Here is a 23,853-nt window from a genome sequence, read left to right as displayed (position 1 = left end):
TAAATATATGTACCTGTATGACAGATCTGGGGAATAATATGGATGATGAATAGTTATTAATAAGGCAACGGGATTATGGGTAACTTTTTTTTCTATTATAGTGAAAAGAAAAAAAATAGAGATTTAGGATTCAGACCTGAGTTAAATTCCATCTAATTATGCATCTTTAAATTTTTAATAATCGCACACATGGATTTATCTAGTATGCAGGGTGTGCACACACATGGTGAGTCAGTGCCATGGTGTGGAGGCTGGAGACAACCTACTGGGGTCAGTTCTCTTCTTCTGCCATGTGGTCACCAGGCTTGGGGGCAGGCACCTCCACCCACTGAGCCGTCCTGACAGCCCTGATTATGTAACATTCAAGACTTTCCCAGAACCTGAATTCTTTGTCAGGAAAGTGGTAGGTTGTCCCGGAAAACTTCTGATATCTTTTCGATTTCGGTTGCAAAAATCTCTCCAGATAGAGGCTGCCTAGCTATCTTATGTCAGCTGGCTTTGTGGTCATATGGTAACAGCCTCGTGTGCAAAGCCCTCTGAGGGCTTCTCCAGATCAATTGTCAGGTCTCAAGAGTTTTTTTGTTTTTGTTTTTGTTTTTTTTTGTTTTTCAAGACAGGATTCCTTCGTGTAATAACCCTAGCTGTCCTGGAACTAGCTCTTGTAGTTCCAGGCTGGCCTCGAACTCACAGAGATCCGCCTACCTCTGCCTCCCGAGTGCTGGGATTAAAGGCGTGCGCCACCACTGCCTGGCTAAGGTTTCAAGGCTTTTGATGTGTGTGTGTGTGTGTGTGTGTGATCAGGGGTTAATATCAAATGTCTCCCCCTTTTGTTCTCTGCCTTATTTTATGAAGTAGTGCCTTAATGTCTCTCACTGAAGTGAAACTCACTGTTTTGGCTAGACTAGCTGGTCAGCAAGTCCCAGGGACATGCTTGTTGCTGTCCCCAGTGCTGGGGTCACAGGTGCGTGACTTTTATGTCATGCTGGGATCTGAACCCTAGTCCTAATACTTGTATAGCAAACATTTTGACCACTATCTCCCCAACCATGTGGCTTGTCTTAGTCACTGCTCTGTTGCTGAGAAGAGACACCGTGACCAAGGCAGCTTATAAAAGAAAGCATTTAACTGAGGGCTTGCTTACAGTTTTTCAGAAGGCTAGTCTTTTATCATCGTGGGGGAGCATGGCTTCAGGCAGGCAAGCTTAGCATTGGAGCAGTAGCTCAGAGCTTACATCTGGTTCCCAACCGTGAGAGTGGGAGGGAGGGATCTCAAGCACTAACTGGGGATGGTTTGGGCTTTTGAAACTCAAGTTCCCCTACCCCACCTAGTGACACACTCCCTTCAACAGGGGACACTTCCTAATTCTTCCCAAACAGTTCTACCAACTGCAGATCAGGTATTCAAATATATGAGGCTATATGGAAGCCGTTCTTATTCAAACCAATACGTGGCTCTGGGCCACCTTTATGAATGAATGAGCTCCAACCATCAAGCCCTCAAAATCAAGCAAGGCTGTCTGTGGTGGAGAGAGTCATTCTGGGCCTTCTCTTCCTTCCAGAGCCTGGCCCATGCCCACTAGTTGAGTCTGGTAGACCTGCTCTTGAAATCTTGACCTCCTGCTGTCTGCAGATGGCCTGAGGGCTCTCATCCCTCCACGTCTGCTTTTGATGAGTCAGGGAATTACTGCTTGTCATTTGGCTCATCTCTTGGAGGGATTTGCGAGTTATAAATGACCCTCAGCTCCAGATTTCATTAGCCTGGCCTTTGATCTGGGTTGCCAGGAGCCCATGTGTGAGTTGCACGGAGGAAAGGATTTTATGAGGTGCCAACGTGTTGACAAGCTCTCAACCTGATGCCCCCAGTGAACGTTTACTCACACAAAAGGGGGTGTTTGCCTTTTTGATCCTGGGGTTCCCTTTAGAGCCCTCTGCTTTAGGGAACCTACATGTGTTTGGAATTCAGGCAAGGGTGTGGCAACGGAGGACCACCCTAACACAATGCCTGGAAGATGTTGGCACTGGAGGTTGGGGGCAAGGTTCACATTCCTAGTTTGGATGGGTTCCTTTTCCGTTGCTGTAAGAAAACCCCATGGCCAAAGCAGCTTAGGGGAGAAAGGATTTATTTTGGCTTACAGTTCAGAGATAGAGTCGGTAATGCGGTAATGGTGGGGAAGGCGTGGCCACAGACTGAGCAGGAAGTGGAGAGAGATGACATCTCCACCCACACTCAGGAAGCAGAGGGTGACGTAGAAACGGGGCGGGGTTGAGAACTATCAAAGTGACTCACTTCCCTCAGCACGGCCACACCTCCTAAGCATTCCAAACCTCCCCAGGCAGTGCCACCAACTGAGGACCAAGTGTACAACCACCTGATCTCCTGGAGGGGGGGGCATTTCTCATTAAACGACTACAGCAGATAGCCCACAGGGCCTGCATGTCTCCCAGCTGTGACCAGAGGGACATCCACCCACCCTGCCCACCCACACTGAGACTCAAAGGAAGGTATATGATGTTACTTTATGATGCGCTCAGACGCTATGCCCATGACGGGATTGCTGTGAAATAAATACAAGCTGGAGGATGACACCATAACAGCTTCCGAGTCCCCTCCTCACCACTGATGACTGCCCGAGAGGAGAGTGGGTGTTTCTTGAATTGGATGCTGCGAACATGCAGGCTCATCTGGGGCAAGCAGCGAAGGCCAGAGGTGCTGTTCTAAGGGCTTTAGTGTCAGAAGACGACCGGCCTTCTCTCTGCCAGTCACCTTCCTGAAGCCTGGAAGGTATGGGTCACTTCCTACCACCAGGCCCAACCCGTGAGTAGGAAGTCTGGGGGGTGGACTTCAGAGGCCGGCAGCTCCCTTGGTGTGACAGGCGCTGCCACTGGTGTCTCCCACTTAAGGAGCTTATGGGGGGATTTTGCCTGATACCGTAGAGGGAGCCGTCTCTCAACTCTGGTGTCTGGCAAGTGCTAGGACCAAGACTGGCTCTGAGGGAGACTGAGGCAGATGAAGGTCCAGGGAGAGGAGGTAAGGGATCCTGTACCACCCAGCCAGGCAGAGGCTGGTGTTCAGCTGTTCAGACCCTGCCTGAGTACAAGTTAGGAATGGGAACAGAAACTGGAAGACTGTGCCAACTGGGAAGTAGGGTAAAGGGTGAGACATCTTTCTGCACCACTTTTTAAAACTGCACGTGAGGGCTTGGGAAGTGCTTGCCAGTAAGCGTCTGCGTTCCCAACCCTCATGTAAGTGCTGGGTAAGCCCGGCAGCTCACCCTTAATCCCAGCACTCAGGAGGTGGAAACTCCAGAGCGGACTGGCAAACCGGTAAGCGCTGGGTTCAGGTGAGAGACCCTGCCTCAGTGTAGAGTGACTGAGGAACGCATCTGATGGCAACCTCTGGCCTCTACACTCACGCACACACACATGAAAACACATACACACACAAACCACACAGCACACAAATAAAAACAATTTGAGCCTACAGTGATCTCGAAAAAGAAATTAGAATGTTTGATTCTTTTGAAATACTGTAAATTCCAAAGGGATTTTGTATTTAGGTTTTTCAAGTTTGCAGCTTACTTCTTCATGTCTTAATATTTTGCTCATGTCCCAAAGGCGTAAATATGAGCTGCCAAAGCCATTGTACCCCATAAAGGGGAATGACACGCCAATCATGCTGCAGTGCCCGGCCTTGGGAGCTTCGTGATAAGTGGAAGCACCAGAGGAGACACAGGAGACCGCACGGTGTACGCTTCCGTGTTCTGTGAAGTGACAGGGATCAGATTTGTGACTGCTCAGGGCCGGGGTTCCTCAATCACTCTAATGGGGAGGAAGGTATGGGGGGGGGCTGCTCATGGGTACTGGACTTCTTTTATGGGTGTGTTTTAAAGTTATTCGGGATAATAGCTTGTACAAAAATGTGAATATATGGAAAATACCGAGTTGGGCCCTGAACCGGGTGAATTGTGTCTTGTGTTCAGTCAAGCCCTTCTTGTAGAAATAGTGCAGGCAATGGCAAAGGTCTGGTGCCCCTTGTCTGAAGGGCTTGGGACAAGAAGAGTTTTAAATTTCAGAGTAAGATATTTACATATACATAATGAATTATCTTGAAGATGAGTCTCAGGTCTAAATGTGAAATTTCTATGTAAGGTTTACTACAAACCGGGTGGTGGTTATACGTGCCTTTAATCCTGGTACTCAGGAAGCAGAGTCAGGCAGATCTCTGAGTTCGAGGCCAGCCTAGTCTACAGAGTGAGTTCCAGGACAGCTAGGACTACACAGAGAAAGCCTATCTTGAAAAGCCAAAATCCGAAACCAAAATCAAAACGAAACGGTTTATTACTGACCTTATATAATGTCTGAGGTTTCTTTTTATTTTCTTGAGACACAATCTCACGTATATTCGGCTGGCCTCCATCTTGCTGTGATCCATCAGCCTCCTCTGCCTCCTGAACGCTGGAATTACAGACCTGAGTTTGTTAGTACGGGGGACTGAGACATGGGCATGTTAGGAAAGCCTCCTACCAGCCAAGCCCCTCCCCCGGCCCCTGAAAGCAATTCTGTACATTTTGGTAGCATGCCTGCAGTTTGGCTGGCACTTGTCATATGAGATCAGTGTGGAGCTTCCCACATATGTCATGATATTTCAGACTTTGGAGCATTTTGGAGGTAGAACTTTCAGAACTAAGAACTGACAATTTATAGTCAGTCATTCTTTGGATAGTCTGAGATTTTCACGGAAAACATGTCCAGATTTGGGCCATCATTCCAGGGCATGCTTTTGGCTTGTCATATAGCAAGTGGACGGGCATCTAGGGACTCTGTGGAGATGCTCCAAGGAGGAAATGCCAGCCAACGTGTGCAAGGCATTCCACAGATACTTTTCCCTGTGCCCACGTTTACCCTCCTCCACTCTGCATGGTTATAGATAAGTCCGGGAAATCTCAGTAAACAAGGAAGGCCACCACAGGAAGCAGGCCCAACTCTTGGGGTGCTTTGACCCTAATGTTTACCCCCTTGTCATTGCTGGCTGCTGGAGGGTGGCTGCGCCTTTCTCACAGGGCAGCTAACCCAGGAAGGCCACCAGAGAGATGATCTGTGAATGGATTTCTGCTTTGGTTCCTCATCGAGAACCCCTGATCCCTCCGGAAGTGGTCATGACCCTTTGCCGTGTTCCCGAGAAGTGGCTCTTCCCAGGAGACCTTCTGTGGAAGGAGGACAGTGGGAAAGTTCATGCAGGCATTTCAGGGACACGTTTACAAGTGCCATTAGCTTAGGGGAAGCATGCCTGTTTTTCTGAAGTGCTGGGTATCACATGGCTCACTAATCAGATAGGGAGGGCCTAGCCTCGTTGTCAGGGAATCTGGTTCTGTTTTTGAAAGTGGCATTGCCATTGTGTGGTGAACAGGGCCCTCAAAGACCCGAGTGGGTGGAGATGGGAGGGGAGGCAAATGGAAAAGCGGACTACACTCAGCTAGAATCAGAATGGCTGCTTCTCAGAAATCCACTTCCCCGGGTTGCCGTCTCGACCTGTTGTCCCAGAACAGGGGCAAGGAGTGAGGGCACAAACCAGAGTTCACACTCAAGGTACGTCTCGTGTTCCTTGAGGATGGAGAAGCATGGTGTCACAGTGTCTGAGTCCCTTTGTGGGTCCTGTTACTGATCTTCCACTTTGTGGAAGGGTGAGTGGAGGCTGAGCCACGGCAAGCTCCTTGCTTGAGCTGTCTCGGGATCAGGCATCCTGCATGGAGCATTCTACACAGGGCTCTCTCGGGTTCCTTAGGTAGAAAAGGAAGCAGGCAGGTCTTGTAGAAAGAAGTGGGCCATGGAAAGAAACATTTTCTTTCATAAAAATGAGAGTTCTGACAGTGTAGCTCAATCATTCAGAGGTCTTACCTACCGTGTGCAAGACACTAGGTTTGATGCTCAGCACTGGGGGAGTGTGAATATGTATGTATTTAATGGTTTTAGGATCTTAAAGGGTATCATGGAGGCTGGAGAGATGACTCAAGGTTAAAGAGCACTGACTGCTCTAGAGCACCCAGGTTTGGTTCCCAGCACCCCCATGGTGACTCACAACAACCCGTAACTCCAGTTCCAGGGGATCCGGTGCCCATTCTGGCCTTTGTGGGCACCGGGCATGCACACAGTGCACAGACTTCCATGGCAGGCAAAATACCCCTACACATAAGATGAAATACATAAATCTTAAAGAAGAGTATCCCAAAGGCCGTGTTTACTCCTGGCAGGATAAATAGAATGAAAGAGAGCCTGTCAAGGGACAGAATGTTGAGAACTTAGCATTTATTCTCTGTAATGGGCAGATCAAAGCATCCAGTGTGTAGATGTAAACTATTTTATCCAGTCCAATATTAAGATATTTAAAAGAATCGTTATGCTCAGTGGGTTAGCATTATTCCCCGACTGAGCTTGCGGTTCCCAGTGTTCTCTTGAGAAATGGTTTGCCTTGTTGACCCTCAGGAAGGACGGGTGTCAGGCTTCCTGGATGTGGGCCTGGGAGTCTGACAACATCTAGCAGAGGCATGAGGTCATCCAAACTTTGTTTATCTATTGATGCATACACACGCAGGTGCAAACATGTATGCATGCATGTATACCTGTGCATAGGTGTGAATATGCATGGACAATAACAAAGCATTCATACAGGTCTACACACATGCACACAAATATGCATGCATTTATTTATGTCTTCTCACACACACACGTAAACATACAACTTATAACCTTGTTCTTGATTTCATTTTGTGTTCCCTGTTTTCTTCCTTCCCCCTTGTCATCTGTTTGTCCTGTTCTTGTTTGATGGCATCTTCTTGCATTTTAAGGTTTTATTGTCGTTCACTTGTTTTTCTTAGACAGGATATCACTAAGTGTCCATGACTGACTTACTCACTAGGTAGCTCAGGCTGACCTCAAACTTGTCAAGCTCCTCCTGCCTCCAACTCCTGCATGCTGGGATGGCAGGTGTGTCAGCCAGGACTGGCTTGGGTATCTCTCTCTAAAGCCACTTCCAAGCTTTTGGGGAAGAGAGAGGCTAGAGATAAGGAAATAGAATAAAATACAACATGTAGAAAAAAGATAAAAGAAAATGTACCAAGTCGAATTGGTTGATTTAAAGGGTGGTGGTGATTAAATGGATTTAATATTAATTTTTACCTAAAATTACCTTTATTTTAGAAAATCAGCTTTGAAGAAGGCAATTATCCTTACGTCCCATGCTGTCTGGTGGAAGGAACATTCCTTGTCAAGCAGGGTGGGGCAGGAGGGTCTCCAGGTTTCAGCCCTATGGGTTAAATGGAAAAGCTGACCATGTTACCAGGAGAGTACAGTTGACCCATCAGATCCAAGGATTTTGCATCTGTGGATTCAATTAATTCTGGCTTCAGCCAAACCACAAATTAAAAAAAAACTGTTTGGAAAAAATTCTGGAAAGTTACAAAATGCGCAATTGAAATTTGCCACAATGCAAGCACTAATACCAGGTCCACACAGGCAGAGTGCTGTGTGGTCCTGCATCAGGTTCTGCAAGCAAGCAATATAGAGAGGCTGTGAGGTGTATGGAGGGGGTCTGGAATGGAGCCCAGCTGTAGCATGCTGGGATCCGGGGATCAATTCTCAGTCTCCCTGCGAAATTATACAGATGGACGTAGCAGACTCTGTGCACACACTAATGCAAGGAACTTACGTGTCTGTGGATTTTTGGCATCCTACGGGTGTTCTAGAATGATGCTCACCGACACTGAGGGTGCACTTGAACCCCGTTTGCTTTTTCAACTGAGTGAAAGGTAAGGTGTGAGTGCCAAGTACTAATTACATGGGGCATTCGTTGAGCTCTTCCTGTATCTGAACACTGTCCATGCCCTGAGGAGCTTATGCTTTGTACTGTGTGTGTGTGTGGATATGTGTGAGTGTGCATATATGTCTGTCTTTGTGTGCATCTGTGTGAGTAAGTCTAGGTGTGTGTCTGTGTCTTTGTGTGTCCCTGTGAATGAGTATATGTGTGCGTGTGTGTCTCTGAGTGTGTATATATCTGTGTGAGTATGTGTCTCTGTGAGTGTGTGTCTCTGAGTGTGAGTGTATGTCTCTGTGAGTATGAGTGAGTGTGTGTCTCTGAGTGTGTGCATCTCTGTATGTGTGTGTTTGTGTGAGTGTGTGTCTCTGTGAGTGTTGAGTGTGTGGGTGAAGGTGTATGTCTGTGTGAGTGAGGATATATGTGAGTGTGTGTGTGTCTGTGTGAGTCTATGTCTGAGTGAGTGTGTGTGTCTCTGTGAGTGTTGAGTGTGTGGGTGAAGGTGTATGTCTGTGTGAGTGAGGCTATATGTGAGTGTGTGTGTGTCTGTGTGAGTCTATGTCTGAGTGAGTGTGTGTGTCTCGGAGTGCATGTGTGAGTGTGAGTGAATATATGAGTGCACGTGCTCCTCAGAAGCTATTGCAGACGGCAGTGCAGATGGTGGCGGTCTCATGAACTTGATGGGGCGGTGCTGTCTGGTGAAGCGCAAAGGGAGAGGATTTCACTGAGAGGGCCCTGCCTAAGAGCAGGGAGCTCAGAGTGGACAGGAACAGGGTGAATCCAAGGAGTAAGAAACCCACAAGGTGGCCGTGGGTGGTGACCATGTTGGGAACAGAGAGTGTGATGGAGACCAGAGACATCTGCCAGAGTTAGATCTAGCCTGGCCCTGGGGAGATGCTTGAGTCTGCCCTTCCTGGCCATGTGCATGGGGCCTGCAGCTGCGGATAAAGGGTCTTCCAAGGTCCGTCTGGCTGCCTGGGAGCAGGGACGGAGGAGAGTGAGGGGTGAGGCAGGCTATAGACACAGACAGCCCGGAATGCTTGCTGCTAACAGAGTGATATTGTTGTTGTTGGAGTTGTAGGGTGGAATAGGAAACACAGACGAGGAAGGGAAAATTGGAATTGTCTTGCTAGAGTTTCTAGAGTAGCATCTGTCAAAGCCCTCATCAGTTGACAGCATGTTCTAGATACTAGGTAGCCGTGGAACCCTGTCATTACATAGACTGATTCTTTGTGCCAGTGCCTGAGAACTCCCCAGTGAATTAGCCCTGGTAAAAAAGAATTCTGTCAAAAGAATTTAGAAGCATGTTTTAAAATACATTTATTTTAATTGCCATTTAGTAATGATATTGGCTTACAGGGCGCAGTGTGACATTCAATACATTTAGGTAATTTATAATGATCAGGCAGGGGTAACTGCTGTATCTGATGATCATCTCAATATGTACGAAGCCAAGTTAAGCAAGTACAATCACAGTGTACTTACATCTGAAAGTTTTGATTCTGGGCATAGAAAATCTAATATTCCATTTTGATTTTCTTTTTTTTTTTTTTTTGTTTTTTTCGAGACAGGGTTTCTCTGTGGTTTTGGAGCCTGTCCTGGAACTAGCTCTGTAGACCAGGCTGGTCTCGAACTCACAGAGATCCGCCTGCCTCTGCCTCCCGAGTGCTGGGATTAAAGGCGTGCGCCACCACCGCCCGGCCTAATATTCCATTTTGGAAGAATAGTTCATTGCTTTAGGAGTCCAGAGTCTTGAGCCTTTCCCTCTTGTTGCATGAATTTGGTTGAACTTTGAACAGCTAATTTCAGTTGGAATCTTAGTGCTTTATTGTTGTTGTTGTTGTTGTTGTTGTGTGTGTGTGTGTATGGGCCATAGCAGTTCCAGAAGGCCTCATGTTATCAAGGAAGCCTGGGCAAGAGCCCTCCAGGGATCCTATGAGAGACCCTGGGATGCAAGGAAGCAGCCCGATGTAGCAACTGAAAGATGGTCCGTGTAGCTGGAGACAGAGGGCAAGACAGAGCCATCACAGGGTCCTGTTGCAGAGGTCAGCCAGGCTCTGGAAGAGCTTGTTGGTGACTTTAAACTACATTTGCAGTTCAAGAAGAAGGCACTGGAGGGTTCAAATCAGGGAGCATTGTAAGGTTGATAGACATTCTGTCTGTGTGTGATCTTCCTAACAAAGTCTGTAGGTAATACAATCCCCTTTAGAAGCAACCCTGAGTCTTAGGGCAGCAGAGTAGTTTACCCAGGGTACCTGCGAGGCACCAGTGGAGCCAGGGTACAGACTGAGCAGCCTGAGTTCATCTTTGTCCTAAATATCGGCCTACCTTAGTAATAATATTACAGCAAGCTCAGTTTCAAAATGTTTTAAACTCTTAAGATGAAAGATTGTCCTTAAATTACGGAGTGGAATTACACCGAGGAAACCTGACTAGCCAGGAGTGAGCGGGTCTGCTGGCTGTTTTGGAAAGGTCCGTCGTACATGGCCTCATTCCAGTCTCAACGAGGCCTGGCTGTCTATTGGGGCGTCTCAGCAGCACAAAGGAGGGTTTGGCTCCTCTAGCTGGCCCTCTGACACTGCCATTGTCCACAAGGACTCCTTGTCCTCGGAATGTGCCCCAGGCCTCGGAGACTCGGATTTGATAAATCGGATCTGAGGCGTTCATGCACGGTTTCACTTGTCGGCAGTTTCTCCCCGTTGGGCACTCAGCAGGCTTAAGTGCATTCCGAGACTTTGTTGGAGAGATCAGTGTCTCCAGCGGGAACCCAGGAGGCTCAGTTCAGGGTTCAAGTGGGTAAGCACCTGCTCCCGACTCTCCAGTGATGACGACAAATGTCTGTTCTTTCCTCAGTTGACCATGTCGTTCCGGAGCCCGGGACCAGCCTGCTGGCGGCCTTCGATCAGTGGAGGGAGTGGGCCGACAGCAAGTCCTGCTGTGATTACTCTCTGCACGTGGACATCACCGAGTGGCACAAGGGTGTCCAGGAGGAGATGGAAGCTCTGGTGAAGGACCACGGTAGGTCTCGCAAGTCCACTGCAGGTACTTGGTTCTAACCCAAAGCCTTCCTTGAAAGAGCAAGTCGTGGGGGCTTTCGGCTCCAGCTTATGCTGACCGCAGGGGCCCTAGCCCAGTGTGTTTTTTTGACACTCAAGGACCATTTTAATACAATTTAAAAGGGGGAAAAAAAGGCCCAAAGGTAGGCAAGTTGCCTGGAGGGCAGAGGGAGAAAGAAAAGAGAGAAAAGATCATTGCTGTTTTAGTTACGCTGGCAGGAGGCCAGCTACATGGCCCACAAGCAGCCACCAGGCGGGGAGGGGAGCTGGAGAAGCAGCAGAGCTCAAAGTCGTGGAGAAAGCACACTTTGAAGAGGGATAGGAAGAGGAAGTGGAAAAGTTACGTTTTTCTGAGTGATTCAGAGAATCGGGCAGACTAAAAAGCCTCACAGCTGCGGCCCTGAAACCCACTACACTAGAGAGCTGGAATTCTAGGAAGGAAAGCTCATTACCTCATTTAAAGGAATAAGTATTCCTCCTATCTTTTTAGCGTGGCTTCTGGTGAACCTGCCTTCCATAGGGGAGGTCCCTTGACCAGGTATTTCCCTTTTAAGAGAGGAGGCAGTGTTTCATCTTCATCCAGAAGTAGATCTCTTTTTTTTCCAGCTAGGAGGCAACAGCTTTCTCTTAATGGTCGTTCAATGCTACTGTAACTTTTCCCCCCCTTCTAAAGAGGTAACCCTAAAATCATTTCAGAACCAGACCCTGGCCAGAGCCTCCAAACACACTTCTGGCATTTTTGGCTCCTAGCGAGGACCATTTTCACTTCTTGAGAATACCCAGATGCTGCTGGATTTTTAACTTTCAATTCCCAGGGTCAGTCTATCCCAAATCAGGCTAGGCAGGTTGCCTGGCAACTGTTGCCTGGCATGGAGTGAAAAACTGGGATGCCCAGAGGCCTTTAGTGCAGGCAGCTTCCAGCATCCCCAGATGGCCTGGATTAAGCTCTGAGGCTCTGAGGTTGTCAAGACGATTGTTTAGAATTGTGATAGGTCTTGGACAGGGATGTTTGGTCTGGTGCCTTGGGAGGCACGAACTCCAAGGTGCTGCGATAGACAGCTGCTTGCCAAACTAATGGATTTTTTTTTCTTAAAAAAAAAAAAAGTCTCCTAAAAACCAGCATGGCTTGCCAAAGAAAAGACAATTTCCATAGTCAGAAGTTTGTAATTAATTTTCTTGTCAAAGTCAGAATAAATGCTTCTTTTCAAAAAAGTTTTTTAAAGTGATACATTATATATATATATATATATATGCTTTTAAAAAATTATTCATTTATTTATTTTATATGTGTGAGTGCTTTGCTTACATATGTGTTTGTGTACCATGTGTATACCTGGTGCCTGCAGAAGCCAGAAGAGTCCATTAGATCCCCTGGGACTGGAGTTACAGACAGTTATGAGCTACAGTGTGGGTGCTGGGAACCAAACCTGGATCCTCTAGAAGAGTAGCCAGTGCTCTTAACCTCCGAGATATCTCTCCAGCCTGAGATGCACAGTTTGATTCACTTCTAAGTGCACAGTTGCGTGGGCTCCCCCTTCACCTGTGTTTGAGTCCGTTAGTATGGGGCCTCTGGGATGGGTCAGCAGGTACAGGCACTTGCCGCCAAGCTTGATGACCTGACTTTGATTCCCAGTGCACACATGGTGGAAGGAGAGAACTGACTCCCCATGAGTTGTCCTGTGACCTCCTTGTGCATGCCGTGGCACAAGCACACACACATATATGCACACATGCACGCGCACAAACATGCACACATGCAAATAAATGCAATAAAACACTCTCCAAGCCATCACCACTATCCACTTCTAGAATGCGTCATCTTACTGAAATGAAACTCTGTCTTCGTAATTCCGCCTCCTCTTCCTCCAGCCCAGGTATCCCCTTCCTGCCTGTCTGTGTGACACTGACTGCTCTGTCCCTCCTACACGTGGGCTTTGCAGCACCTGTCTTTCATAACTGGTGTATTTCACTCGGTAGGATGGCCTTCTGTGGCTCTGCCCACTGTCCTACGCAGTTCCTTGGTCAGGCTGACTGGTGTTCCAGCTCGCACAGAGACCTCCTCTTGTGTGTCTATTCATGCTCTGATGGCCCCCCGGGTGGTGGGGTGGGGTGCTCCCACCTTCTGATTGTTGTGAGTTACGCTGCGGTGTGAATGCATTCACAGCACAGGTTTTAATTTTGCTGAACTTTTAAAGTTCCCACATGGGAAAATCCCAAGAACCCTGAAAACAGTTTCTAGAAATCCTGCTCCTGGCTTCCATTTGCTGTCTGTCTCTGTCATGCTTTCTCCTCTTTAACTCTGTGATGGTGAAGATTAAACCCAGGGCTTCATCTATGCCAGCCGAGTACTCTGCTGTGTATACCCAACACTTTGTAGTTTTGATTTTTTGAGGCAGTCTCTCTAAGTGTCCTACACTGCTTTGAGCTCACTCTGAAGCTCAGCCAAGCCTCGAATGTGTGCTCCTCCTGTTTTAGCTTCCTGAGCATCTGGGATGACAGGCACGAGGCTGCACCATTGCTTTGTCGTTCTCCCGGCATCTCCATCTCTTTTTCTCTTCTTTTGCCCCCCTACACCCCCCTCCTCCCACACAGATATGCACAGGCGCACACTCAGGGGTGAACAGTGCTATCACTGTCTTACGTCTTGATTGTTTGGTTTGGGTTCGTCTACTACAGCTCACATGTCTACCTCTCTTCTTCCTCTGTACCCAGGGGTGAACTCCTTCCTCGTGTACATGGCTTTCAAAGATCGATTCCAGCTGACGGATTCCCAGGTAAGAAAACCAGCCTTTCCGAGCAGGCTCCTGCTGTTCTGTTTGGTCTGGTCACCACTGGCATCTGGGGAAACATTCTTCCGTGTGTGTAGAGCTCACTCATAGGTTGATGGGACATGGGCTGACAGATGTGAGTTTTGATGGAGTCATGCTCCGTCAGACTCGGAAATCCGACCTTGTGACCTCAGGATACCCGTATGGCCTGGAGGTGGTACTGAGAGCCCCTCATCATACCTGAGCTGAGCCGTCATCCCCTGCTTCTCGTACCTCACTCCTGTCCTTGTGGTTGGGCTGCCTTTGTGAATGGCAGAGTGGTCAGAAGCCCCCTTGAGCATTGCTAAGTCTGGCCTACCAGAGCTGCCTGACTGCTATTTCTCCCTCACCAAGCCGGTTTCCTTTGACCTGGAAGATTTGGGTGTTGTGGGAGCTGCGGTTCCGCCACCCAGCTCCCGCCACCGGCTAGCTTTACCCGAAATAACAACACACAAATTGTATTCTTTTAAACACTGCCTGGCCCATTAGTTTCAGCCTCTTAACCCATTTCTAATAATCTATGTAGCACCACGAGGTGCGCTTACCAGGAAAGATTCAGCATGTCTGACCTGGTGGCTGGCTGCATCGCGTCTGCCCTGGAGAAAGCTGCAGGGCATCTGAGCTCACTTCCTCTTCCTCCCAGCATTCTGTTCTGTTTACTCCGCCTATCTAAATTTTAACCTATCAGGGTCAAGGCAGTTTCTTTATTTAACCAATGACCTTCCTCCATCATTTGGGTTCTGGTCTCTGAGTTCTCCCTCCTCTTCCTCAGATCTATGAAGTGCTGAGCGTGATCCGGGATATTGGTGCCATTGCTCAAGTCCATGCAGAGAATGGTGACATCATTGCTGAGGTATGGGACCCTTCTCTCGTATTCTACATCTCCAGGAAAGCAACCTCAACAATATATATATGACAGCTTTGGGAGCGGAGCACAGTGTGGGGATCCTGAGGGCCTGGTGTTCTGGTCCCGGGGCTCTGTTGGTAATCTCCTGCTATTAGGAGATTACCTAATCCTGTGTTCTTAGGATATGTGGCTGGCTCCCATTCTAGGCTCTTTCTCCCGGCCCTGCAGCACAGATATTCTGGATGGAGTTGAATACCCAGCTTCCACAGGGGCATCATCATATACTCAGATGTGGGCCAGGAGGGCCTCTACGTTCAGCATCCCCAGGGAAGGTTCACAACCTTCCTGATGCTATGACCCTCCCTTTAATACAGTTCCTCGTCTTGTGGTGACCTGCACAACCTTAAAATTGTTTCATTGCTCCTTCATAGCTGTAATTTTGCTACCGTTGTGAACCATACTGTAACTATCTGATATGCAGGATATCCGATGATCCCCCACAGGCTGAGTCCCACTACTCAAGTGGGACTGGGGTTAGTGTCGTGCCCCTTCTCTCTCTGAGGTCTGGGATGACACCGTGAACAGGGCCCACTGTCCTTGCTGGGAGACTTTTAGCCCAGGTCTCTCAGCATCAGCCACCTGACACCCGGCTCATCTCATCAGTTGGCTTTTTATGCATTACAGGAACAGCAGAGGATCCTGGATCTAGGCATCACGGGCCCCGAGGGACACGTGCTGAGCCGACCGGAGGAGGTGAACATCTGGGAGTGGGATGTGTGGCTTGGGGTCTCTTGGACTCTGCAGAGCACTAACCCCCCTCCCCTCGAAGTACCTCTTGAAATCGGGGGCTTTTTGGATGCACACTGGTCTTTCGAAGAAATGTGTGCACATGTGTCTGCATGTGCATACCCACCAGCATACCGCCAGGCCCCAAACACAGGCTGGAGTCACAAAGCTCTTTTACATCTCTGGAACACACGTGAAGAGCCTTCACCCACAACAGCACGCTCGGTGGAGCCTGGTGGACAGAACCATTGAGAACTGTGGGCAGGGTTAGCCCTGGCTACGAAGCATAGAGTTACCACACCAGACCATGGAGTCTGTTAAGTCAGAGGCTGCAGGCTTCATGTTGTAGGAGATGGCGTTTTGGCCACTAGATTTTTCACCTTACAGTACTTTACAGAATGTCTTAGTTAGGGTTTTTATGGCTGTGAAGAGGCACCATGACCACGGCAACTCATAAGTAAAACATTTAATTGGGGTGGCTCGCTTACAGTTTCAGAGGTTTAGTCTGTTATCATGAAGGAGAGTGTGGCGGCATGCAGGCAGATGTGGTGCTGGGGCTGAGAGTGCTACATCTTGCAGGCAACAGAAAGATGGCTGAAAGTCACACTGAGGGAAGCTTGAGCGAAAAAAGACCTGAAAACCTGCCCCGCAGTGACATGCTTCCCCCAACAAGGCCGCACCCCCAATAGTGCCCCTCCTTTTGAGGGACTTTTTTTTTCAAACCCCCACATAGAGGCTAGTCCTTCAGTAAGGGTAAAGGTCATTCTAATAGCCGTCTGAAAAGTCTAAGGGAAGAGGATGATGGGGGAGTTCTGCAAGGAATGTTCTAGATTACAAAGCTGTGTTAGAGATAAAGAGAAGTCTCTCAGGGACCTGGGTGAATGGAGACTCAACATTTAAGGGTTCCCAGAACCAAATAAGAAGGGGGATGTTTGGTACGTGGTCTGTGAAGGAGCTGGGGCCACCAGATCCCAGAGCTTGCCAGAACAAAGCACGGAAGCAGGAAGGATGCCCACGTGTCTCCCAGAAGGAGATCGCTATCAGCGAGCCACCACGAGCCTTTAAACAGAAAACTTAAACCCATTTGTATGTTTAAGTTCAACATAAAGAAGTGGGGGCTTCTCTTTGGCCATTGTCATACAGAATTGCACAGTGCACAGGGGCCAGTTATGGACATCCCTGAGGGCCAGCAGGGCTAGGACCATACCATGGGGGGAGTAGGCTTTTCAGTTGATTTGAAGGTGCCCAACTTATGCCAGGCTCTGAACTTGATGGTGCCCTCACTAATTTCACCCTGTGGCATTCCTGTGAGGTGAGGCTAGATATAGGGTCTTCAGAGGAGCAGAGACAGGGGATGGGAGGGAGGGAGAGGGGGAGGGGCTGGCAGAATAGAGTTAGGACTCCAAGGCCTTCACTCTTGCCATTTCTTCGGATGACGACAGTTCAGTTTGCCAAGCTGAGTCTGTTGTGTGTGTGTTAAACACAGAGACTCAAACATGGAGCTGTTCTGAGTGGACTTGCTGTACAGCCCGCTTAGGAAGAAACCACCAACACATAGGACACAGCATTAACTAACGATTTAGCTTCTGTGTGGCATCAGGATCTCTCCCATCAGTAGTGCCCCGGTGGCCAGCTTGCATTTGAACTTAACCGTAGGCTCCTCTTTGCAGCCTGCCACGTGGGCAGCTTGGTAGGATTTTACCTTGTTTATAGCTAAGGCGATGGGAAAAGGGAGACTGGTGAGGACGTAGGTAGGACTCTAGGAATCGTCTTTCTGAGGCGGTACAGTGTGGTCAGCATGTGTTCTGATCACGGCAGTGCCTGGCCCTGTGTGGCAGTGAGCTGAGAGGGGGCTGGGTCCTCTCTGAGAGGGACTGTCAGCGAGCTGGTGACAAAGAGGCAGACAGGAAGTATATGTGTAGGCTAGAATGTGACTGGCTGCCAGCAAGGGACAACTGTCAGAGCCTGGGGCCTGTGAAGAAAGTGGACTTTGAGATGTGCCCAGCAAAGCCAACATAGACTGTCCCAGGTGGGCCTCAGGATATATATATGACCGAGCTGTGCCAGGTGATGGGGTGGGACAGGCTGTCCAGAGGCCGCCATATCCAGACTCTGCTATGGGCCATTTCCCTGTGGTACTTGTGCTGCTCCGTCTACGAAATCACATCGATAACCTCCCAGATGTCCGAGATTCCCCATAATGAGAAGAGGTTTTATTTTAAGCTGTTATATTCTTTCCACAAGATTTAAAGGGATTTCTGTCAGGGCTCGGTGCACATACAACAGTATCTGTGGCGGATCAGCGGCTGGAGTGTTCTGATTGGACGACTGAGAGTGAGGTTTAAATACCCTCTTCTTCCAGAGAGCTAGCATTTGAGTCTGGCCCCTGTCCAAGTTCAGGCCACTCTGTGGGGCCAGATGAGTCTGAATTCCATTCACAGTGTGTATGCAAATCCAGACAGACCCCCTGGGACCAGGATTTTTCCTCACTAGTCTTAGTGGGAGCCGGTCCCATTTGGCCTCTTGATTAGAGCCATTACACACCCCACTTTAACTGAGGGCAGCAGGCCTATAGCCCCAGCTATTATTTATAGTGAGTGTGTCTGTCTTTTTGTGAGGGGTCTGTGCGGGGACATCAATAGGGCTGTTTCTGGCGTCCCTGCAAAGTGTTGAGCATCTTGAAGTCCCTTTCATTCATACTTCCCACTAGAGACATCCGAGCTGGCAGTCCAGCCGGAGGCTCTAGGGAGGGGAAGGAGGCCAGGGAGCAAGAGGGAGGCTCCCTTCAGCCATCCCTGGAATGGGAAACATTTGAGTGTTTGGTGAGTGTTTTTTGAAGCCGTTTGCCTTCCTGTAGGTTTGTAGATTCCCTTCACATAACTGATGCCCAGAAGCTGAGTGTGACTGAGGCTTGGGCTCCCTTGCTGGAACGGGCACTTAGAGCAGCAGCAACAGACCCCAGCCCTGCTATGCTCCGGTGGAAACAGACCTAGCAAAGTCAACTCAACGAGGAGCGTGCAGCTCTCTCCTGTGAAAAGTGGCGGCTTGGCTTTTAAAGTGACATTAATAAGATGAAGCCATTTGTTTTTGTGCAGCAAGTTTTGAGTATCTGTTGGATACCAGCTCTGCTTTGAGGGCGTTAGGAGTAGGGCCTGGTGGGTAGAGAAAGAATAAGACCCCCCCCTGCCACCTGCCTGAGTTTACACTAGCGTCTCCTTAGTGTTTGGCAGCGCCCTTTTGGGATCTGCTTTGTGTGGGTATCGTCTGACATAGTGAACAACGCCTTGTTGCATATGACATGGGCCTCCATACAAGGTGACTTCCCTAGTTGGGTGTTCAGCAGACATGACGCAGGATCTGAAATTCCATTCCCTGAGGATCAGATACAAAGAGCCAGATGGTTGATTGGGGGTGGTTCTTCATCTGTGCTGAAGGCAGTACCAGGCTGTGGCTGACCAGTCCCGCTCTTGGAGAACATGCCCCTGCCTACTTCATCCCTGAGCCCTGCGAAGCTTGTTTTGTTTTGTGGGTGAGACCGGCCGGGTTCACAAGTATCTGGCAGACTCGGCTCCAGGGTCACAAACAGTAAATATCCTCACTCAGGATCACGAGAGTGGAATGAATGGCCATGCTGAGATCAGCCAGGGTCTGTGAATGTATGGTTCTTCTTGAACGGGAGCAAGTGAAATTGTTACCAGGGTTAGGGACAAAGCCTGGGCTCTGGCAGCCCTAACAAGCTTGGCTTCACTGGCCGTCCTCAATAGGCGAATTACAGAATAAGCCATTGGCAAACAGTGAGAAAGATGGTTCAGGGTAGTCACGATCCATAAGCCAATCTTCAGAGGCCTGACACAAAGTTTAGCGTTAAACAGGAGGCTGTTGGTCATGGCGGCACACTTGAGGGGCTATGATGAAGAGGCAAGGAGGCAGGACCAGGATTTCCAGGCCAGCCGGGAGATACAGCTCAGCGACTGAGAACCATACAAGGGTGGACACCACTCAGCACCCACACCGCACAGCTCACTACTGCCTGTACTTTGGGTAGATCCAAAGCCTCCGGCCTCCACGGGACCAACACTCAAGTGCACAAACCCACACACAGACGGACACATAGTTAAAAAGAAGAAAATAATAACAGCTTTTAAATAAAAGGCAAGAAGCATGCATAGCCAGGCCGTTTCCAGGTCATGGCGTGGTCCTTCCCACCCATTGCTGTCTTGGCTGTGGCCGTCCTGAAGGGGGTTCTGTCAAGTCAGAACTGCGTGACCTGTCTTTCCTGGGGACAAGTTCCTCTTCTGGCAGGCACCCAGTTTCAGCCTTTTCCTTCTCCCATCATGAAATTTCGCCTCAGGAAGTTCTAATTTCTTAGGGGCCATTGTTTCAGTAGTGTGATAACTCAAGGGAGTGACCCAAGTATCTCTTCAGAGTATCTCGTTTCCTGCCAATAATCATGCGTAGTGCTTGCTACCCACTAGGCTAGGTTCTCTTCCAGAGTGGCTAGTGTGGGTCTAGATGGGGCTTGAGGATCTATTTCCTGGGTGCCCTTTGGGAAAGACTCTTGGGGGACCCATCTGTCTCTGTTGGCGAATGAGGACGAAGATGGGCTTGAGGGTGGGCTGGGTTTTCATGCTCTCTGCTCTCCCGTAGGTCGAGGCTGAAGCTGTGAACCGCTCCATCACCATTGCCAATCAGACCAACTGCCCCCTGTATGTCACCAAAGTGATGAGCAAGAGCGCAGCTGATGTCATCGCCCAGGCACGGAAGAAGGGTGAGCCGCGCAGGGCTGTTGGACCCACTGTGGGCAGGTGGAAGGAAGGAGCCTGCCCTCTGGGGAGGCTCTTTTTCCGACCCTCGTGCCAACTGGGCCACTTTTATCATGTTCCAGCATTAACCTAATTGCACTCAAACAGAGCGGGCAGCTCTGGTTTCCTCCCTTTGTTCTGCAGTCCGTGGCCTTGTTTGTATCTATTTAAAGCCAAGGCCTTGTGGGCAGGTAGCCCCCTCTCTGTTTACGTTGATTTATCAGCGTGATTCTGTGTAAACCAAACTGGTCACCCTACGTAGGTTACGTCACTCTTCTCTGGCTACAGAGCCTCTCTGGGAAATGCTACTATGTGTCTTCCCTCCACCTTGGGTGGGGATTTCTACTGGGGGACAGTGAGAGCTTGGTGCAGGACACATGTTTACTGGCCTCAAGGGACTCCCTGCGAGTGTACTATGGGTGCCTTCTGCCTGAAGCCGGTTCTCCCGAGACAGATCCTAGAAACTAATTCACTAAGTGTAGCTTCCAGCACTTTCTCCCGGGGATCTTCCATGGAGCACCTTATACATTATGAATAGGTTCCACTGTCACCTGTGGAGCGCCGCAAGTTTGGCTGGTCACAGGGCATGCTCTCTGCTTAGGAGTTAGCCCAGCCTGTAGAGCTGGAAAGAAGAGCACCGGCTGATGGGAACCTTAGCCTGACCTGAAGTGAGCCTTGCGAAGGGACGCCCATCTTCCTTCTTGTTCCCGCCACCCTCTGGTGGATCTTTCCAGCTTGTCTATCTCCGTTTATCTGTTTTCCCTCCTCTCGGGTGCTCCCCCCCACCCACTTTTCTCTCTGACTCGGTCTCTGTCTAGTTTGGCCTGTATAGCTGTTTCTACTTGGCTGTGTGATCCACATGGATCAATAAGGACTGTAAGGATATTTTCACCGGTGGGTGACTTGGTACAAGCTCCGGAAGAAATTGCTCAATGGCTACTCAATTAGCCTGTCCCCCAAATGGCTTACAGACCAACCTTGTGATTTATGGCTCCTACTCTTTGGGGCTTTCTGGGGCTCCATTTGACCAATTGCTAGGCTATTAATTTTTGAGAGCCTGCCCTCTCCTGGCTATTTGGAGGAATTGCCTCTTATTTAGTAGTAGTAGAAACAGTATTATTTTGGTATTTTCAAACTTGGTCTTACATAGTCCAGGCTGGCCAGGAACTCGCTGGATAGCATTGAATGACCATGACTTCCTGATCCTCCTGCCTCCACCTCCTGAGTCCTGGGATCACAGGCGTGCAGCTCTTTTCCCTGTTGGAAAAAACATCCAGAATTTGTTCAGCATTGGCTTTAAGTTATTTTTTGAGGAAACCGTGTAGGTGGTAACTGAACCCGTGGTCCTTTATCACCCAGATCCACTTGTAAGGTGACTGAGTGTTCAGCTTCAATACCAAACACCCTTCCTGGTGGCACTCCTTCCATGTAGCACGGGCACAGTGGGTACAGTGGTGGGCAGCTAATTTTGTGTGTTTTACAGATCATTCTGCATAATAAAGATGGGGAGTAATAGGGAGTCAGGTAAGGCCAACATTCACATGACTTTGTATTGTGGCCTTCCTGTCCAAAGTGTGAAACATCACAGACTCACCTTGGCAGAGGGAGGGGGTCAGCCTTTTGACAGATCACAGCTGGGGTGGAGTCACCAGCCAGCTCCCCAGCAGCACCGAAGCCTGTGGTACTAACTCATCGCTCGTAAAGCACACAGTTTCACTCCGGCATTTTGCTTTGGGGACCAGACAGAATGTTGTTTTTGTTAACTTTTGAGCCTGGTCCCAAAAGGAAGAAATTCCGCCAGTTCTGTTCCAGAACCTTCCATGCATGTATCCAGCTGTGCCCATACCGTTCTTCTCAGGGTGGCCTTTGTGTTCAAGCTGTTGCTCTCAGACAGACCCAAGTCACTGGGGAATTCCACAGCAGAAGGCTCTGGCCCTGTAGAAGGCTGAGAAGGCTCTTGGCGTCTTGTTGGCTCTTTCTAACCTCTTCCGGAGGCAGCCTGGGGCAGCAACCTTCATTTTTTCTTTTGTTCTGAAGGTCAGAGCTTGGGAAGAGCAGAACTGGATTGATGACCGAGTGTATAGCTTCAGGCTCCAAATCTCCATGTTAATGTTTGACCAGCTCACCTTTCCTCTTGGGGATTGTTTTAGTAGATAAAATTCTTGTGGTCTGTATGGGTTGGAAATTAGTTCAGGTGGAAACTCGAGCCTGACCCTCAGCATAGGCCTGGATAATAAGAAACAAATATATATATATATATATATATATATATATATATATATATATATATATATATATATATTGTTTTTATTGAACTATATATTTTACTCTGCTCCCCTTCCATCCTTTCCCCTCCCTTGAAACCCTCTCCCATGGTCCCCATGCTGCCAATTTACTCAGAAGATCTTGTCTTTTTCTATTTCCCATGTAGATTAGATCCACGTATGTCTCTCTTAGGGTCCTCATTGTTATCTCGTTTCTCTGGGGTTGTGATTTGTAGGCTGGCTTTTGAAACAAATATTCTTGAACATCAAGGACACAGTAGCAGGCTGCTTGAGGGTTTGTTCCCTGGGATTAATAACACTGATTAGGACCAGACCCTACACGTGTTACAGCCATGTGACTTAGCATCTCTAGGTCTGTTTCTCACTTGCGAAGGGACAGCCGTGATTGTGACTCTCCTCACAGAGGGATGCTTGTGTTTAAAGGAGATAATGAGAGGAGAGGTGTCTCCAGTAACCAGTCATTCTTGCCACTGAGGCATGAAATGATGGTTTAACCTGGAATGTGGTTCAACAAGCCCAGATGAAGATGTTTCCCTGTGTGAAACTTCAGGCCTCAGTGCCAGGAGCTAAAAGTGGTCTTGACCCCAAGCATCTGCCCTCGGAGGGAGGGTGAGGCAGGAGCAGAAAGATAGGAGGGGAGTGATCAGTGCCATTATGACTAGGCAGGACTAGAGGACAGGATAGGGAGCCTATGAGGTTCAGGCTATGGGAAGGACTAGAACAATAGTTATCCACTCTAGCCTCACTACTCACAGACCCACTTGGTCCTATGTCCAAGCTGGAGACATTAGGGCAAATAGAGAAATGAGATAAACAGGAGACTATGGGATGAAATGTCAGCGGGGACTATAGCTGTATGCAAACTAGACCAAGCGCAGTGGTGGCCTGCCTTTTCTGAGTGACCCTGTGGCCACAGTCATTCTGCGCCTTGCATCAGGACACCCCTTTACCAACCTCACTGAACTCTATCCTGGTACCTCATCTTACTTTGTATTTGGGGGCAAAGTCTTACTATGTTGCCCAGACTTGCCATGAATTTGTAATCCTCCTGCCTCAGCCTCCTGAGTAGCTGGGATTACAGGCTTATATCATCAAATCATGGCTTGGGCTTTATTCTTAAGGAGAATGTGGAAAGTGGTTGGTTTAATAAACTCATGTCACACAAGAGAAATTGGGATGCAGAAACTGAACATGTAGTTCCCAAACATCCAGCCTGCAGGAAGTTAAAGCCACGATTCCAGGCCTCTGCCCTCTGTTTGTCCTGAGTGTCAGGGTGGGGACTTCTTCTTCAGGCTACCTTTCTCTCGGGTGAGGAGCCCTGGGTGGCTGCAGATCCCTCCCTGAGGGAATGGTAACTTATGGGCAGTACCTGCTGATGTCACCCCGTGTGCATCCTTATTGTCCTTCCTTATCCATCCTTAGAACCAAGGGACAGCCACATTCAAATAGTCCTGGCTGTTGAGG

General features: G+C 48.8%; 1 protein-coding gene across 4 annotated transcripts in view; it reads left to right on the top strand.

Moving 5' to 3' along the window:
• The window catches only part of Dpysl2 (dihydropyrimidinase like 2), a 103,927-nt gene that overhangs the window by 61,197 nt on the left and 18,877 nt on the right, over positions 1–23,853 (top strand). For all 4 annotated transcript variants that reach the window (XM_075950276.1, XM_075950279.1, XM_075950280.1 and 1 more), the window contains 5 exons: positions 10,660–10,824; positions 13,575–13,636; positions 14,442–14,522; positions 15,201–15,269; positions 19,950–20,070. In XM_075950276.1, the coding sequence (XP_075806391.1) occupies positions 10,660–10,824; positions 13,575–13,636; positions 14,442–14,522; positions 15,201–15,269; positions 19,950–20,070 (498 nt within the window). The remainder of the gene's footprint in view (positions 1–10,659; positions 10,825–13,574; positions 13,637–14,441; positions 14,523–15,200; positions 15,270–19,949; positions 20,071–23,853) is intronic.

The sequence above is a fragment of the Microtus pennsylvanicus genome, chromosome 15 (genome assembly GCF_037038515.1).
Source record: "Microtus pennsylvanicus isolate mMicPen1 chromosome 15, mMicPen1.hap1, whole genome shotgun sequence".
Lineage (NCBI taxonomy): Eukaryota > Metazoa > Chordata > Mammalia > Rodentia > Cricetidae > Microtus > Microtus pennsylvanicus.
Note: the sequence above shows the minus strand (reverse complement) of the source record. Positions and strands in the feature narration are given on the sequence as shown.